The 20,604-nt window shown below is 42.8% G+C and overlaps 1 protein-coding gene across 1 annotated transcript in view; it reads left to right on the forward strand.

Annotated features, from left to right (window-relative positions):
- sfswap (splicing factor SWAP) overlaps positions 1–20,604 on the forward strand; it is a gene marked incomplete at its 3' end in the record, with an annotated part of 295,870 nt that overhangs the window by 242,801 nt on the left and 32,465 nt on the right. The window contains exon 15 of the mRNA XM_084324950.1: positions 129–490. Coding sequence (XP_084181076.1) covers positions 129–490 — 362 coding nt within the window. The remainder of the gene's footprint in view (positions 1–128; positions 491–20,604) is intronic.

Consider the following 20,604-nt stretch of genomic DNA (forward strand, 5'->3'; position numbering starts at 1 on the left):
TTTTCCCTCTGTTGTTTTTAAGTACAATGTTTCATTTTAGTACAGCTAAAGTCAACCTCTCTCTCTCTCTCTCTCTCTCTCTCTCTCTCTCTCTCTCTCTCTCTCTCTCTCTCTATTATCTCCCCCAGGTACCAGATGCTGTTCAGTCCATCCCTTCATTCAGAGACTCCTCTCCTGCCCTTCCTTCTCTTCCCAAAATGTCCTCCTTCGTGCTGCCCCCTGCCTTCCTCCAGGAGCAACGGCCTCCTCCTGAGGAGAACCCAGCGGTCTATAGAGGCAGGGAGCCGCCGGCCTCCGCCTCCTCCTCTGCATCGCTCCTACCCACCTCCTCCTCCCACACATCCTCCAGAGGGACGGAGAGAGAGAGGGGCGGAGGGAAGAGAGAAAAAGAGAAGAAGAAGAAGAGTCGTAAGCGGAGGTCCAGGTCCAGATCCAAGTCGAAGAGCAAACACTCCCTGCCCAGCGCCTATAGGACAGTCCGCAGGTCCAGGTAGGTGGCAAACGATACACACACACACACACACACACACACACACACACACAGGACATACTGTATCAGGGCTCTACAGTGCGACCATATTGCTCGCATATGCCCCTAGAAATATGTGTGTGCGAACCGGAAAAATCAATTACTCGCAGTGTGCGAGTGAAGATTACAGCCTCAGTCGTGCTTTTATTTCTTTTTTTGCTGATAAATCGTTAAAAAACTACAAGTCCCACATTGCACTCAAGCCAATGATCCAATCACAGTAGAGTGACGTGACTGGTTTCAAGGGAAATAAAGGAAATTACCAATCGGAAGCTCTCATTAGCTTTTTTACTTCCTGAAAGTCCGCCATTGCGATATGCGAGAGTTTTCCGAGACAGTAACTTATTCTAGTCTTACCAATAGCAATAGATTTTTAGAACACCTAGATTTATCGATAGCAATAGTAATATAACGTTAATGCAACAAAACGAATGCCTTGCTTTGTTAATCATAACGTTGATGCAGTAGCGTATGTCATTGTGTTGGCTGTAACGGCCATGACAATAACATAACACTGTGTACACATTAAAATTGCGATAATCGATTCTAACATTTTCAAATCGATGCAGTTGAATTTTCCCCTTAGGATCGACACATTGTTACACCCCTACACCAAAGTCACTGGCCCACTGTGTGTGTGTGTGTATGTGTGTATGCTAACTGGCTAGCGTTATCAACAGCAGAGGTGGGTGAAAGCGGTGTGACGTAATTGGCAGAATCGACTGTCAATCAATGGTCTACCTGACACGCAAACTCATAAACAATGTTTCTGTACTGGAGGTGTACAGTATTTCAATAGGCAACCCTGAAAGGATTATTTTTCTAGAAGAGCAACACTAGCCAAAACATAGGCATTGTATGCATAAAAGGGGCAAAAGCTAAAGTTAAGTGACTGTTACTTTTGTAGCAGTAGTTTGATTTGATAGTTTATTTGATGGGGACAGCACATGTTAATGAACATCAAGTACAAAATACAAAATGTAAACATGCAGGGTTGTAGCAAGAGCTAATTTACACCAGGAGACAGCAAAACTCGTTCATAAATAAATAGCCTGCTTAGGGTAAAAGCATTGTGACAATCAACGATAAAAACAACAATAAAAACAAGAAACAAGTTACATAAACTAAATCAGATTAAAAATGATCACAGTTCTGGTTTGCCTTAAGATGCAGTTTAACATGGAGTATGTGGGGCACTCTCTAATCACAACTGGTAGGCTATTCCAGTAGTTACCACCTTTAACAGAGCACACAGTTTTAGCAAAGGTAGTATTCCGAAAAGGCACCTTACAGTCCCCTCTACTGATGGCCCTGGTGGTAATGCCAGTGTCTCCTTTTTGTTTAATGTCACTGCCTTTTTTATTAGGCCTAGTTGTTGGCTACAACTTTGCCACAGTAGGCATTAATCACGTAATAGTTTAAATGTATGTGTCCCATTCCCGTTTGCACACGCAGATACACACACACGCACACAGTGGGCCAGTAACTTTGGTGGTATGTGCTATTGCACAGATGTGTGTCCCGTTCCCGTTTGCACATGCACGCACAGTACAAATAGACATTTATTTTTGAAAAAATAAATAAACTGTTACTTGAAATATTTTCACTGTGCTCCTAAATATTTTTGTGTGCTTCTAAATTTCTTTGTGTGCTCCTAAATTTTTTCATTTAGGAGCCAATGTGCTCCTTGGGGAAAAAGGTTAGCGTAGAGCCCTGTGTATGTGAAGGTGGTGTATAATGTGGTAACGGCACTACTGTCACATATGTTGTTTCTTGTTCTTCTTCCTCTTCTTTGTCTTAATTTTTAGGATGTCAAGCACGAAGTGCAGAAACCCTATTGTTTTTGTGCCGATTTAAATTGTTCTTCTTCTTCAGAAATGCTTTAGCAAATTCCTGTGAGATGGTAAATGGTAGCAACATGAACTTTGACCCATTGATTGGAATTTGTGTGCAAATGCACTCCATGAAATATGGAAAAATTGGCCTAAAGGGGCTGCTATAATTAAAGGTCAAACTTTTAAACTTTGACCGGTCATAACTCCTACGCTGTGAGTCCGATTTAAGACAAAACCCGGTAAAGACATCATCTATACTCACTCTACAAATTTGCCTCAAGGACCCATAAAGTCCACCATATTGGATTTTCCGCCTATTTGGATTTGATGTAAAACACAATTTTGACATCTCCTAAACCGTTTTTGTCCGATTGCTATCATATTGGCTGTGGAACATTATTGGATGAAGCTTATTAAAGTTAGTATAAGGATTGTTGATATATTTTTTTAGTTTTCACAATATTAACCGATGAACTTCAAGAAGGTGTGGCTCAGCACATAAATAGATCAAGTTGACAACCGTTAGGCCAATCATCACCAAATAATATGCAGGATATGGCCAGATAACTACCTGAAACATACTCTAAAAATTCCATTCAAATTGAACACTAGGGGGCGCTACACATTTTTGACACCGAGTCCGATTTACACAACATTTTATACAGACATGTTTATTATTCCACTTGCACAATGTGAAGTAGGCATTTCCGGTAGGACTTCCGGGTTGGAAATGGTTCTTCCGGTCCCATCCAAATACATTGTTTTTAGCAACTTTTCTCCTGTTATTTGTCGTCACAGAGAGGTAATGAAACGTTTGTATTATATTATAGAATGTATTTAATAAGCAAACGTTTGTCAGCAGGGTTTTTGGGCTGTATTTCATGTAAAAACGTTTACTGTTGTTTACTTGCTCTGTCACCCACCCACGCTAATTAAGGCTAATGCTGGCTAACAGAAGCTAGCGCAAGAAACAACGCAGCAAAGTATTGTTTATAGTGCATGTCTTGCCACCTTATAGCATTTGTACATTTGTATGACAGTCTATAATGCTCCCGTGAGGTTTTTCCGGACGTTTTGGTAATGATTTTCACTATAAAAACATATTTCTAAAAGACAGGAAGTTGATAAAGGGGCGGATTAGCTTTGAGCTAACGATCTTTGCCGATGCATACTTGATGTATCATTCCATTCTAAACGTAACGTTAGTTTACAAAACATTACCCGTCTATATAACGTTGAGGAACAAATTATAAAGTGTGAGTGTATTGTTGTACATAATCACATCAGCTCTAGAAACTAGAGTGATTAATTCGGTTTGAGAAAGAAGTGCAGCTAACTATTTAGCTACTGTCTGTAACTGCAATGCATTTTCTGCTTTGCGGTCCAATGTTCACAAACACACACACACACTTTATAATTTGTTCCTCAACGTTATATAGACAGGTAATGTTTAGTAAACTAACGTTACGTTTAGAATGGAATGAATACATCAAATATGCATCGGCAAAGATCGTTAGCTCAAAGCTAATCCGGCCCGTTTATCAACTTCCTGTCTTTTAGAAATATGTTTTTATAGTGAAAATTAGGGGTGGACGGTATAAACGGTATACGGTATACACGGTATGAATTTGCTCTACGGTATGGATTTTGACTATACCTTGTAACCGGTAGAGCAGCTCTAAAATAGCAATGACGTCATGTAACCACAGCGCGACTATTTCACTCGTATTTGCCCCTAAAAATAGATAGAATTAGTCATAGATAATAGATATATGCGAACTGGAAAAAGTTATTTAGGAGCACAGAGGCTTCCTGCAGTCAACACGCAATTGTCATTTCATAATAAACACAGAAGCAAACTAGCTCTTCCGCCCTGCGTTTGAAGGCTGTGTGACAACTTCTCTCGCGAGTCGCGCAGTTTCTATGTGTAATGTAAACTCTGCGATGAGTCCAATTGTCTAACATGCTTTGCATCCTCGCCATTCTGGAATGCCCACATCGCGCTAAAACCTTATGTAATGTTAACTGTCGATGTAGCCTCAGAAAGCTAACGTTAGCTTTCTCCACTCCTACTGTAGCAGCCTCAGCAAGCTAACGTTAGCTGGCTCCACTCCTACTGTAGCAGCCTGTCAATGTATTAGCCTCAGCAAGCTAACGTTAGCTGGCTCCACTCCTACTGTAGCAGCCTGTCGATGTATTAGCCTCAGCAAGCTAACGTTAGCTCGCTCCACTCCTACTGTAGCAGCCTGTCTATGTATTAGCCTCAGCAAGCTAACGTTAGCTGGCTCCACTCCTACTGTAGCAGCCTGTTGATGTATTAGTCTCAGCAAGCTAACGTTAGCTCGCTCCACTCCTACTGTAGCAGCCTGTCAATGTATTAGCCTCAGCAAGCTAACGTTAGCTCCACTCTAGCAGCCTCCTCCCTCCCTCTCTCTCTCACTCTGTGTCCCCCATCCCTCCCTCTCTCTCTGCTAACAATCCTGATTCGATTCTTGAACCTATTTAATTAAAAAGGAAGATATTGATGGATTGGACATTAGCTATAGTATAGCTCAGCAGCTGTAACAGAATACCAGCTGCCATACCAGTGTTTTACCCCTTCAGAAGCATTTATATAGACATTTTAAGATAAGTTAATATACCGTGATATACATGGCCGCCTAGTTATAGTTGAAAGTGGGGGTGCAATTATTTTTTTATAAATTTTTTTTTTTTAATTTCTTTTATTTTTTTTGGGACAGGCAAGGTGGTCTTGCCTGAAACACGGCAGATTTTTTTTGAATTTAATGAACCTGTACGTGCAATTTCCTGCAATATAGAGCCTTCAATCTTGACCAATAAAGCTGCTCTTTTCACTATAAAACTTTATATTGCAGTATGATAGCCAATTACTATAATAATAATATATATATACTGTATATATACTGTATATTGATTTTTCACTCATTTATTTTTATTAAATCAATCTCCTTTCAAATAGGCCAAGTTTTTAATAAGAAAGAGAAAAAAAATATATTTCAATTACCTGTAACTCTTGTGTCTCTTTCTCTCCTTCTCTGCCTCCTCCCTGAGTCTGCAATGCACAGTCATGACATCGATCGCCAAAAAAAAAGTGAAAGAAAAAAAAAATAAAAATTTGAGGCCCCTCGTCACTAGAGGCCCACAGGGCCGCGGCCGTCGTTAATCCGGCCCTGCTCGTCTGCCATATAGATAGCGAACATATTTTGCAAACGAAGTCATGTCATCCAGGCCAGCTGACACCATTATCTAGATAATATGACAACGTTAGCTAGCGGCTAACACCAAAGTTATATTATTATTATTATTATTATTTATTAGAGGATTTATTTTACGGTATGACCAGATGGCATTTCGGACCGTGAAACACTTTTATTGTATTGCGTGGTAGAAGTTATACCACTCAATAGTAAAGACATGTCTAACATAATAGGTTGTTTGAACAACTTACTAGTGGAAAAGCCTGCTGTTGTGCCTAAAGTACCTTATTCACCTGGAGGCTGCAGCGCTGCGCTGTGGAGACTGGAGTGTGCGCCGCGGCTCCACTCTGTCTGCTGGGGGCTGGGAGGGACTGGATCAAACCATAATGGGCAGGGGGGTGTCGCAATCTTTGGAAACTTAAAAACTTGCTATTAAGTGTCATTGCGTATTATTAATTTGATTGAAATTACGTAGTTATGGTTAGATAAGATTTATTTATATTTTCATATGATCAAAAAGTGAGGGAGCAAAGGGACACGTTTGCTCCCCCAAGTTCAATACTGGTGGAGCACCTGCTTCCAATGCTCCATTATGTAGGTGTCTATGGTGATATATACCGTTACCGTCTATGCTTCAAATTATACCGTGATATACATTTTAGACCATACCGTCCAGCCCTAGTGAAAATCATTACCAAAACGTCCGGAAAAACCTCACAGGAGCATTATAGACTGTCATACAAATGTACAAATGCTATAAGGTGGCAAGAAATGCACTATAAACAATACTTTGCGGCGTCGTTTCTTGCGCTAGCTTCTGTTAGCCAGCATTAGCCTTAATTAGCGTGAGCAAGTAAACTAACGGTAAACGTTTTTACATGAAATACAGCCCAAAAACCCTGCTGACAAACGTTTGCTTATTAAATACATTCTATAATATAATAATACAAACGTTTCATTACCTCTCTGTGACGACAAAGTTGTTTAAATAACAGGAGAAAAGTTGCTAAAAACAATGTATTTGGATGGGACCGGAAGAACCATTTTCAAGTCCTACCGGAAATGCCTACTTCACGTTGTGCAAGTGGAGAATACCCTCTACAAATTTGCTTCAAGGACCCATTAAGTCTGCCATATTGGATTTTCTGCCATCTTGGATGTAGAACACAATTTGTACATCTTCTCCTAAACCGTAAGTCCAATTAAGACCAGATTTACTGTGGATCATTACTGGATCAAGCTTATCAAAATATGTATTAGGCTTGTTTATACCTTTCTTTAGTTTTTAAGTTACCGTACTTTTCGCACTATAAGCCGCACCTGAATATAAGCCGCAGCAGCTAAATTGAATGATGTGTACATATATAAGCCACACTGGACTATAAGCCGCAGGTGTTTTAATGTTTAATTACCATATGTAATTAGCATTGGGACACAATACTGTCGGACAAATAACAAGAATGAACTCATTTACAAGTTGTATTAAGTTTAGCAAATAAGGGAACAGATAAATAACATTTCAATGCAGTCAAAAAAGCTATATTTTGATTTTTACATTTTCAGGTTTGGTCACGTTGAGTCACATATAAGCCGCACCGTTATATAAGCCGCAGGGTCGAAAAATGGGGGGAAAAGCCGCGGCTTATAGTCCGAAAAGTACGGTAATTAAGGAATTTCAAAAAGGCGTGGCTCAGCACATAAATAGATGCAAATCAAAAAAGCTTACAGGATATGTCCATATACTTACCAGAAACAAACCCTAGAAATCTTGTTCAAATCGACCACTAGGGGGCACTACAAATTATAAAAGTGGGTGTGGCATAACACAAATCTGACTATAAATCAAACGTTTTTTGTCCAAACCTTACAAACCTTGAAGGACATGTTTCAAAGCACTGCTGAGCCGGCTGTGTGAACTTATTTTGCAATCATATTGATCAATATTGGCTTAAAACCTGTTGATCTCAGCTTGTCTATCTGAGTTTGTCCGTATCTCTCTTCCCCTTCTTCTTCTTCTTCTTCTTCTTCTTCTTATATCTCTCTCTTTCTCTTCTTCTCTCTCCTTCTCTCTTTTCATCATGCTCCTTCTCCCTTCTTCATCAGTGGCTTCTTCTTCTCTCTTCTCATCCTCGTATATCTTCTCCCTATCCATCTTATCTCTTTTCTTCACTGGCTCCTTCTTCTCTCTCCTTCTCTCCACCTCTCTTTTCTTCTCATCACCCTTCTCTTCTCCCATTCTAATAGGATTTATATGACTGGTAGTTCATACAAGACATTATCGTCCTCTAAGCCAATCTGCACTTTAACATAGGCCTGGGTTGTTTTTATTTCTGTTAGCGCTGCGGATATAAGAAAGCGGTCTAGCTGAGTCAATGTTGATGGTTTTGTTGAACATTTGTATTTCACAGGAGAGAAACTGTATTCAAAGAAAGCTATTAAAATAATCTTTGAATCGGGGGCGTGGCTAGGCGAGCAATGGAGTAGCACGCTGTTTGTTCGAGCTCCCGTCGAGCCTCTACTTATTTTTATTTTATCTTAATTTAATAAGCTTACGGATTTACAAAACTTAGTGAATCTTACTCAGGGTACATTTGTTCAAACCAATGGTCATTGTTTACACGGACAGATGGCATCAAACCTACGCAAATACAAATACGTCTCGACTGAAAAAGGCCCGACTTCCAGCTCCGAGCCACCACCGTCCACACCGTCAAAGATGTCCGGCGTGGGTACCACAGCCTTAAAGGCGGAGATTCTCCTCGCGCTGAAATCGGAACTCGCAGAGATAATGCAATCGGAATTGAAAGGTGCACTTTCCAGAGAGTTCGACCTTATCAGAAATGATTTGAAAGTGATGAATGATAGGGGTGCACCGATGTATCGGTCGGGTATCGGTATCGGCCGATAAGTGCCTTGTTGACTGCAATCGGCCTATTGGCCGATAAGCTCGAATGTGCCGATGGCAGTAGCTGATAAATATCCATCAATTTGTGTCGCGTCAAAAGGCAAAAAAAAGTTCAGTCGCGTCGCGACCTGCACAACGCCGCCCCCGGCCCACACACACACAAGCTACTGCATCAAAGTTACTACTTATGATTAACAAATGCATTCGTTTTGTGGCATTAACGTTATATAGTTAGTGTTACACGTTCAATAACATCAGCATATTATTTACCCGAACGTAGCATTACTCGTTCATACTAGCTCAGTTCCTTCCGTTGCTCATAGAGCCCTGAGTTTTACCCATTCTGCAATCTGTTAATAAAGTTTTCAATCAGACACATGTATAGAAAGGCTTTGTTTTATTATAACATTTGTTGCAGTAAAATCATTATGCCTCGTTTAGTCATCCTGCGGAGCTAAAAGCTAAACGTCGGCCGCGCCGCCGCGGGGATCTAACGTTGTTGTTGTTGTAGAGCTCAGCTCTCGTCAAAATCAATGGCGGACAAAAGCGGAAGTATACGCGCTTGCCGATTGGTGGTAACAGCAGAGGCGGTGCAAGCGGTGTGTGACGTAATTGGCAGAATCGACTGTCAATCAAAATTTCATTGGTTGAGCGCTCTGGTTGAGACAATAGTATCCAGCTGCAGCCCGGTAGACCATACTGGGAGAACTAGTATCTAGCTGCAGCCCGGCAGACCATACTGAGAGAGAGATAGTGCTATTTCTTGATGTTTCCTTTTTTTAAGTAAGTAAAGAGGCCTATGTTCATATCGGTGAGCACAATTTGTAACTCAAATATACAGTAGTTTCATAAAAAAATAAAATAAAATATTACAAAAAAATAAAATGTATTAAAAAAAAATTTGCCACAAATATCGGTATCGGCCGATTGTGTTAGTTGAACAATCGGTATCGGTGGCAAATTTTCATATTGGTGCATCCCTAATGAATGAGGAAATGCGAAGCTGTGTAGCGGCACTGCACGTGGATATGAACAAAATGGAGGCTACAGTTAAAGACGTGGAAGGTGGTCTCTCGAGGTGGTCGGACGAGGTGGTAACGCTACAAACCACAGTCGAAGACTTAAAATCAGAGGTGGCGGGTCTCAGAGGGAAGTGTGAGGACATGGAAGGAAGAATGAGGAGGTGCAACGTGAGGATAATTAATTGGGGTGGCTGAGACGGATGGCTCGAGTTCCACTGCGTCGGTCTCAAAGCTACTGAGAGACGTGCTACAAATGGATAATGAAGTGCTGGTAGACCGCTCGCACAGAACACTGGGGCCGAAGAGGACGGACGGGAAGCCTCGTGCTATCGTGGCTAAACTCCACTACTACCAGGACGGTGTCGAGGTTTTGAGCCGGGCGTGCGCCCAGGCTCCAATACAGATCGACGGAATGACTATTGCAATCTTCCCAGACTATGCCACAAGCGTCACGAAAGCCAGGGATGCGTTTACGGAGGTAAGGAAGCTACTACGCGGTTGTGAGGACACCCGGTACGGCATTCTTTTTCCAGCCCGACTTCGCATCATGCACAAGGGAAAAGATAAAGAGTTCATCGATGCAAGTGAGGCAATGAGAACATTGTACACGCAGCAGCGGGTGAGGTCGGGTAGGCTACCTTTGGCACACACAATGCTAGCATTCTTTAGAAAAGAAGAATAAAGGATTCTTGAGATGCTGTTTGCTCTGCACAACACTATAAGCTTTTTCGATCAGAAAGGGGAGATACTCGGATATTTGTGTTATATCTGTACCGTACAGATGTTGTGAATGATGTGCCATCTTGTCCCCAACGGGTTACTGCTTGCTAAAAGGCCACTGTAAAATCTGCTAATTAACAATCTAGTGTAATGATCCACCTACTCAGTTTCAAGAATTTACCACTGGTTGTTATTAAGCTATACAACAGACTTAACACCCAGCAAATCTCTGATCCTATATCGGGTATATTCGGGTTATTGAGAAGCGCTATATAATGACCACATAGAAGGAGAGATGTATCGTATCGGTGTGTACGTGCTGCTTATGATATGCGGGTGATGTGAACAATGTATCATATTAACTTCAACAGGACAATATATGTATAGAGGCTACTGTAATGTCTACTGTGTGATCATCTATGTGTAGCATCATCTGCCTAGCATTGAGAGGACGCCACTGGATACCATATATCAAGCTAAGTGACTCACCAATCTCCAGCCAATTCATTGCCCTCTACTTATGATGTACAGATGATGTGAACAGTGTATAATTTTGGCCCCAATAGGACAATATGTGTATACACATACAGACATATAAATATGTACACACACGCTCACACCTATGATGACGCACGTGCTCGCACACCTAATGGATGCACTCTCTATAGGTTCTAGACGTACCACACACACGTAGGCGCATATTACGCACATACACATACACACATGTAGACACACATACACGTTTACACATTATACAGATACGGGGGCATGGACCCACACACTCACACCTACACACCCATACGCTTACACCCTGGCTGTGTCCGATACATCCATGCACACGCACACATAGGTTCACGTGCATACAACTGCACGAACACGGAAGGGCATGCGCCCAGACACACACCTGCGTATAAACATGTTGACACACGCACACTCACACACCTCTTCCAACTTACTCTATTTCACACAACCAGGCACCCTTTTGTTTTTGTTTTTTGTGTCTAGCGGGGCACGCTGATCGCCCCTGCTAGGGAAGAGGTTGTTCTGCCTTACTTCGGGACCTGCTTAATGCTTGATGTGATATTGCTAATATACGGTTATGCTTGACGTTTACCGTCGCGACCTATATAATTTTACCCGGTTGGGTGCATTCCACTAGACTGTGGAAGATTCTATATAATACCAAGATCTGAGTAAAGATTTTTTTACTTTTACTTTTCTTTTCTTTCCCTTTTATTATTATTATTATTATTATTATTATAATTTTTTCTCTCTCCTAAGAGGCTCAACGGGGGTCTGAGCGGATAGAGAACCTCCAACACAAGCACATTATGTGTGGATTTGTTTCTGAAGGGTACTTAGGACACCTTGCTTTTATGGGTGGCAGGGGGGGGGGGGGGGTTACCAGACTTGTACATGATTCAACATGCTTAATTGATCAGATGTCTGTTTTGTTTTTCACCTGCAGCTGTGCTGAGCTCTCTCTAGGTTCCAGATGCATGGCCTCTCTCATCTACTATGATCGACACGGGTGATACCATAGGGCTGGAAGGGTGCTCTGTCAATTTTGTGAGTTGGAATGTTAAATCACTCAACCACCCAGTAAAGCGTAAGAAGGTACTTACACATTTAAAACAACTCAATGTAGACATAGCGTTTTTACAGGAGACTCATTTAAAAACTGCGGACCATGCTCGACTGAGGGGGGGTGGGTGGGACAGATGTATCACTCCAACTTCCACACAAGGGCCAGAGTAGCAGCCATTTTGATAGATTAAAAACACGCCATTTACTATGTCAAGTGTAGAGGCCGACCCTGCAGGGCGCTATATTATAGTGGTGGGGAAACTGCATTCATTCCCGGTCATTCTGGCTAATATCTACGCACCAAACTGGGACAACCCTTCGTTCTTCACCAGCCTTTTTTCTCGCCTACCGGATATGACCTCGCACCATCTCATCCTTGGCGGCGACATGAATTGTGCACTCTCCCCGGGGCTGGACCGTAGCTCGTCCAGGAAGGCCCCCCAGTCTAGCTCGGCCCGCACAATCCGGCGCTTTCTTAAATCATATGGGGTAGCTGACGTGTGTCTGTTTCGTAATCCTACATCCAGAGGATACTCCTTTTTTTCTCCGGTCCATAATACCTTCTCGCGCATAGACAGCTTTCTCCTGGATAAGAGACTCCTTCCCCTCGTAACCAAATGCGAATACGGAGCGATAGTTATCTCGGACCATGGTCCCTTAGTTATGAAAATGAGTATCCCGAATACACGGCTCGGCCACCGCCAGTGGAGACTCAACCCGTTGCTCCTGTCGGAGGAAGCCTTCACAAACTTCGTCACCTCGGAAATTACATTATTTCTCGACATTAATAAGACTCCGGGAATGTCCTCTTTAATCATTTGGGAATCACTGAAGGCGTACTTAAGGGGACAGGTGATTTCATATTGCGCCAACCAAAAGAAGATGAACACGGCACGCCTTAAGCAACTGACTGACGAGATTCTGGAGCTAGATAGACTACATAGCCACACGCCATCAGCCGGCACGTTGAAAAAACTTATATCGTTGCGAACTGAGTTTGACCTCCTGTCAACACGACAGGCTGAGTACCTCATTACTAAAACGCGACAGGGGTACTATGAACATGGGGAGAAGGCCGGACGGATACTTGCCCATCAACTGCGACAAAGAACTGCCAACCAGTCCATCCCCACTATCAACGACGAGCGGGGCTCAAAAGCCACTGACAACCTTAAAATTAATGAAAGCTTTAAAACTTTCTACCAATCGTTATACACCTCGGACTCGCAAGTGGGGCCCTCCATGCTAGACGATTTCTATAGGACCCTCCGCGTCCCGACAGTCAACCCAGAGAGGGCCGCAGATCTGGAGGAGGAACTTACGATTGCGGAGATTACGTCAGCGATTAGATCTATGCAGAGTGGCAAGTCCCCGGGGCCAGACGGCTACCCTACAGACTTCTACAAAAAATTCTCAACCCAGCTGTCCCCACTGCTGCTAGCCGTATTTGATGAATCATTCTCAACAAATTATCTTCCTCCGACCATGCGCCAAACTGTTATCTCCTTAATCCTTAAGAAAGACAAGAACCCACTGGAATGCGGCTCGTTCCGTCCAATTTCCCTCCTTAACGCCCATGTCAAGGTTCTCGCTAAGGTTCTGGTCCGTCGTCTGGAGGGGGTCCTCCCCTCAATTATCTCGCCGGACCAAACAGGCTTCATCAGGAATCGGTACTCTTTCTTTAATATCAGACTCCTCCTAAATATCCTGTATAGCCCCTCTCCACCCGGAACGCCTGAGGTGGTCCTCTCCCTTGATGCGGAAAAAGCGTTTGATCGGGTGGAGTGGAACTATCTTTTTCACGCTCTGGAGAGGTTTGGGTTTGGCCCCAAGCTCATAGCTTGGATTAAAATTCTATATACGTTCGCACCAACAACAATCTATCCACCTACTTTGAACTCCATAGGGGTACGAGACAGGGATGTCCTTTATCTCCACTCCTTTTCGTGATCGCAATGGAGCCCCTTGCGCTGGCTCTGAGGCAGAACACCGATATCAAAGGGATCATGCGTGCGGGCTCGGAGCATAAAGTCTCGCTCTACGCGGACAACATGTTGTTGTATATATCACAACCCCAAACGAGTCTTCCTCGGTTGATGACCCTACTTGCGGACTTCGGCAAAATATCCGGATACAAAATCAACATTCAAAAAAGCGAACTGATGCCCGTCGGCACCTCGGCGGATCGGGTAGCTCTGAGCACATTCCTGTTTAAAATTAGCCCTAAAAAGTTCAAGTACCTCGGGATATGGATCACGCATGAACATAAGGACCTATATATGGCTAACTATCAACCTTTACTGTCTAATCTGGCGAGAGATATTGAACGTTGGGACCCCCTGTCGCTATCCATAGGTGGGAGAATCAACACAATAAAGATGAATGTATTGCCGAAATTTCTCTGTGTTTCAGAGTCTTCCAGTCTTCCTGACTAAAACTTCTTATCCAAGATAAACAACCAGATATCTTTTATCTGGAACAAAAAACCGCCCCGGATCAAAAGATCTATGCTGCAGAGACCCCGCGTAATGGGTGGGATGGCGCTTCCAAACTTTATTTACTACTACTGGGCAGCAAACATAAGATCGTTACTATACTGGGTAAAGGGCGAGGACACAGCCCCCTGGTGGACAGTGCTGGAGAGAGCGTCGGTTAAATCCACCTCCCTATCTGCCTTGTTATGTGCTAAGCTCCCGTTCACACAGCCCATATCTAGCTTTACCTCGAACCCAGTTGTCATCCATTCGATAAAAGTGTGGAACCAATTTAGAAGAACCTTTTCCCTCAGGGGAAAAGTTGGGCTGGGAGTGGAGTGAGTACGCTGTCTGACCTCTATATAGACGGCAACTTTGCCTCCTTTGAACAGCTAGTACAGAAATACAAGATCCCTAGGTCACACTTCTATAGATACTTGCAACTCCGGAGCTTCGTAACTTCGAACTCGGACTGCTACCCAGTGTGTCCTCCTGCCTCCCTTTTAGACTCAATCTTGAACTGTAAACTGATCCAGAAACAGGCTATAAGCAGAATCTATGAACTACTTAATAGAAGCAACTCGACACCTTTAGATCTCCTCAGGGGCAGATGGGAGACTGACTTAGGTGAACCAATCGCAGAGGTCACATGGGACAAAATAATACAGGGGATTTTCTCCTCTTCCATTTGCCTTAAACATGCGGTTATCCAATTTAAAATTGTACACCGACTGCATTGGTCTAAAGACAGGCTCTCTAAAATATATCCCGACATAGACCCCCTATGCGACCGCTGCAGACAGGCTCCAGCCACTCTGCTCCACATGTTCTGGACGTGCCCAAAGTTGCACACCTATTGGCAGACCATCTTTGACACCTTCTCTAAGATATTTGGAAAAGAAGTGGAGCCATCACCATATATTGCATTATTCGGAGTGGCCCCAAAGGACATCCACTTTAGATGGTGGGAATCTAGAATGCTGGCCTTCTGTTCACATTTGGCCAGAAGGCCGATATTGTTCAAATGGAAGGACCCAGGTTCACCTGTCTACGGCCACTGGATGAGAGAGGTCATGTATCATATTAAACTGGAGAAGATCAGGTATAAGGTCAGAGGTTGTACCGAAAAATTCCACAATATTTGGGATCCTTTCCTAACTTTCTTTGAGGGTATGGAAGCGGATAATGTGACAGAGGCGATCTGACTGGCCTTCCTGGTCTCTCAGCTTGTTATTGTTTTATTTTTGTTTTCTATTATGTTCTTACTATTCCTCTTCTCTATCTACAGAATGCAAGAGATATGTGACTGCTGTCTGGTGATTTAAGAGCTAAAAGGAGAAAAACATTGATTGATAAAATGCTTTAATGTAAGGTGGCGGGGGGGAGGGCCTTATTTTAATTTTATTTTGGCCCATGTGGGACCGCCTGTAAAAACTAAATCTTCAATAAAAAAAACCTTGTTCAAAAAATAGTCTTTGAATCTAAATATACTTTCTTTGTGTTGATTTTACATTAATTCCATGATTTTACTCAAGTAAATATATTTTACAAGCTTCGGTCTTAAGTAGAAAAATGCGATTTTTAATCTAGATTAATTACAGAAAATTGTGAGATGAATTAGTTAATATTATTTCTATTGACAGCAATAATATATATATATATTTTTTTTTATCCACTTATTCCTCTTCTTTTTCAACACACACACACTCTCACACACACACACACACACACACACACAAGAGCATTGGCTCCCAAAGTGGGTCCTGTTGTGTGGTGTGCCCTGATAACTGTCCACACAATCTACTCATTTCACATTCTAAATTCTACATAATACATTTAACCACACAGCTTATAAAAACTCAAAACACGTTCATAAGCTGATTAAAATGTATACATGGTTCATATTTTAAAATGGCATATCAAATTGAATACGCTATACTCACAACTGAATGTATTTATTTACATTGCAAATATATTTTCTCAACTTTCCTTAGGGCAATAGTGTTATTTGTTTTTAAATATGTCCCCCCAATCAAATGAAGACTACAACTACTGTAGCTCCAGGATCCCTTCAGCCCTCTCTCTCTCTCCACAGCATCAGCTGCTGGTTTGGCGCAAGATGAACTAACAGGATTATCTACAAATGAATCACCAAACTCTCACTAGTCTCACATTGACATTGGAGACCGATCTCCACACTACGTTTTAGCGCTGTGCCAACGCACACATTGTGAATGGACAGCTTTGGATAGCTTTAGCTAGAGAGAGATAGATAGAGAGAGAGAGGTTTAATATGAATTAAAAATATTTGTAATATTATATCTAATTATTTTAATTGAAATGAAAGTTTGTATGGGCTCATTCGTCTTTGCTCATAAGGACTAGGATTGTCTCATTTATCAGTTTTAAATATGCTACAAACAAAATGATGCTGTGTTAAGAGCTTAAGTAAAAAAAACTTCACACACACACTTAAACACACAGCAGGTCATTAGTGAAGGTTTCACATGGTTAAAACACCACTGGATCCATGTCTCACCATCTCCTGCCTTGTGTTAATGAGATTGTGTCTCCCCTCAGGGCTCTGATCACCCACAGAGTTAGCCCCTAGCTAAATCACCAGCTGACCCTCTCTCTCTCTCTCTCTCTCGCTCTCACTCTCCCGTCTCAAGCGATGTTCACATTTCAGCAAACGTAAGGCTCTGTAAGACAGGGGCACGTCCCCAAGGACTTCAAAATTGCGAGAGTGACCCCTCTACACAAAAAGGGCAGCAAATTAGACCCAGGCAACTACCGCCCTGTTTCTATTCTTACCTCCATCTCGAAAGTCATGGAGAAAATAGTCTACGAACAGGTCGAAAAGTACCTGGCGGAAAAAAACCTAATCTACGAATTCCAATCTGGCTTCAGAACGTCCCACTCCACTGACACATGCCTCCTCTATTTGAACGACCACATCAAACAAGAGGTGGACGCGGGCAAATACTGCGGCATGGTCATGCTGGACCTACAAAAGGCCTTCGACACTGTCAATCACTCCATTCTAATGGACAAGCTAAAAGCAATTGGTTTTGATAGCCTATCAGTGAGCTGGATGCAATCCTACCTAGAGGGGAGAGAACAGATGGTAGAGGTAAACGGTACTCTATCCCCCCCCCTCACAGTGAGCTGTGGTGTTCCACAAGGAAGCATACTAGGACCGCTACTCTTCCTAATTTATGCAAATGACATGTCGTCAGCCTGTGACTGCAATTTGTTCCTGTTTGCGGACGACTCAGCCCTGCTGGTCTCTGACAAGAACAAATTGCAGGTTGAAAAAACCCTCAGCACGGAACTAGGCAAAATCTGCATATGGCTCGCTGATAACAAACTATCATTACACATGGGCAAAACAGAGTCCATTCTCTTCGGTTCAAATAACAAACTCAGCAAGACCGACGGATTCTCAGTTACAGTGGGTGACAATATTGTCACAAGGAAAGACGAAATTACCTACCTGGGTTCCATCCTAGAGGCAAATCTTTCCTGTGACAAAATGGCATCCAATGTAATAAAAAAAAGTCAACCAACGAACTAGATTCTTGTACCGGATCTCCTCTCTGGTAAACAAGAATACCCTGAAGACTCTGGCAGGAGCACTCATTCAAGGGTACTATGACTATGCGTGCACCTCATGGTACCAAAGCACCTCAAAGGCGCTTAAAACAAAATTACAAACATCACAAAACAAACTGGTCAGACTACTGCTTGACCTGAACCCCAGAACCCACCTCACCCCTGCCCACTTTGCCAACCTAGGATGGCTTAGAGTAGACGACAGAGTACAGCAACTTGCAATGGGCCTGGTCTACAAGATACACTATACAACCGGGGTGCCCATGTACATGTCAAAATACTTCCCAAAGGTCAGTGAATACCACAACCACTACACCAGAGGAAGCTCAACAAATCATGTGAAACCCAGATTCGGCTCAAACAAGGGACTAAACACGTTTCGCAATTATGCCACAACAATGTGGAACGCCCTACCCAAAGCTGTAAAGGAATGTGAATCCCTGCCCACATTCAAAACCGCTCTTAAAGAGCACCTACGGGAGGCTGCAATTCGAAACTGGCCACCGTAAATGCCCAAAACCCCCACCACCTCCTAATAGACAGTCTCCTCCCCACCGCATGTATATATTCCCTCCCCGCCGTATGTATATTTCCCTCCCACCCCCTCCTAATGTACAGTCCCCTCCCCATCATATGTATATACTCTGTCAGGATCTAGGGGTAACACTACTGTATATTTGAATACCGCCTATGTCACAAATGTATCAGTACTAAATACCTATATGTCCCTCTGCCATAAATGTCATGTATGTTGTGTATGTCATAAATGTCTATATGAATTGAAAATGGGGGACCCTGATGGAAACAAGACAAACGTCTTTCTCAGGTCTGCATCCCCTTAACAATTGTATGTATTGAGCCGTACTGTATTGTACCCATTCTGCAATCTGTTAAATAAAGTTTTCATTCATTCATTCATGCGAGCCTCTGATGTTGTGTTGTTTTCCTGCTGGTCATAGCCATGTGACACACGCACTGCAAGGTGCTTGAAAGTTGACATGAATTTAGACGAGAACAACAGAAAATAGGGGAAAAGCTTAAAACTCCGGGAGAGGTGTTTTTAGCCAACAGCTAGGCTAGCTGGTCTGTATCCACTTTAATTTGTGCTAAGCTAGGCTAGCGTGCATCCCTCACTACTGAGAGACTGACCACACAGCAAGAGGTCCACCAGATCCTCTAGTGACCTACCTAGTAACGTCTTAACACTGTAACCTAGCAACACATCTCAGAGCTTGCCGTTTAAAATGATTGTGAGGTGCGAGACCTGCGGTTTTGGAATTATGCTTAATTGTCGGATGTCTGAGTGCACTTGCACACCATCTGGATCTTGGCTTAGAATACAAAGGCTTAATACACTCGCTTAAGTGTTGAGGATGTAGAGTGGGTGGCCTTGCCATCCCAGATCCTCATCTAGCTCCTGTTTTTAGCACTTGCATCGTTAGCATAATTATAAGCGGACCGGTGGATGCTAGCGGGTTCATTCATATAATCCAGAAATTGCTTGTCTTCTTTTATCTGGTAAATGATTGAAATTCTCCCCTACAGCTTGGATATCCTCTTGCTGCTATTAATACAGCCCACACAGGTGTCAGGACAGTGGGAGAGCGACGCTGTCTTGACACTACTTGTATAGAAGCCTAGTAGTCTTAGCTGGCTAGGAGGCTAGCAAACGGCCAATTGTTTGGCAAACACAGATAAAGTCTGTAATCCAGAATTTAAAAAAAACAGTCCAGGCAGGGTTCAAAACAGTAAACGGGTGTATTCTCTCACCCGTCTGTGGTTGTGGAATGGAGGCTACGACAGGTATCCCTGTAGATACTTACTACGCCGAAACGCTTCTCCTCACACTGCGTGATAAAAAGAAGCATATTTTTTTATTTTTTTTTGTTTACCATATTTCCAGCATGCCATGTTGCCCTTAACCTCAAGTATTAAACTTCTTTATCAAGACCCAAGGTGTGTGTGTGTGTGTGTGTGTGTGTGTGCATGTGTGTGTGTGTGCATGTGCCTGCATGTGTGTCTGCACGTGCATGTATACCAGTACCTCTGGGCACACACAGCGGTGCTGACATTCTTTACATCTGGAGGAAGTGAACTGAGTTTTTGCCACTTGGCTGCTTGGCGCAGAGGGGGTTTTGGCTTCTTACTGCTCCTGACAGGGTGACGTGCATCCGCTGAATCACCTTCATAATGCCTGTCCCATTTTATAAAGCTCCATGTGAGAGAGAGAAATAATGAGAAGGGTGGGAGAGCGAGAAAGGGAAGGAAACTAGACCCGACAATCCGACATATGTCTGATTACATGGTTGTGGAACCCCGTGAATGGCATTTTACCTGGCCAAGGATGTGATTCCCATAATAACCGTGGAAAATTAGGGATATAAAAAATATATATATTGAAAATAGTTGATCCCAGCTGCAAATATTTTTCCAACGTGGCCATTCCACGCACTTTATATTAAAGGTCCCCTATTATTAACTTTTTGGACAATTTTACACAATTCCTGTGAACGTGAAAACGAACTTGGCCCATTGCTTGTGGAGCACGATATCATTAGGAAATGAGTGCAAGGACGTATTCGCTGCTTGCCCGTTTTGCTCATAATTTCAATGTTACGCTAACTTCCTCGAATTGTTGATTGTGGGCGGTGGCTACAACCACAGAAGGAGCGGAGGTATGCAGATCAGATTTCTTACAC

This window comes from Notolepis coatsorum, assembly GCF_963971535.1.
Source record: "Notolepis coatsorum genome assembly, chromosome: 11".
Taxonomy (NCBI): Eukaryota; Metazoa; Chordata; class Actinopteri; order Aulopiformes; family Paralepididae; genus Notolepis; species Notolepis coatsorum.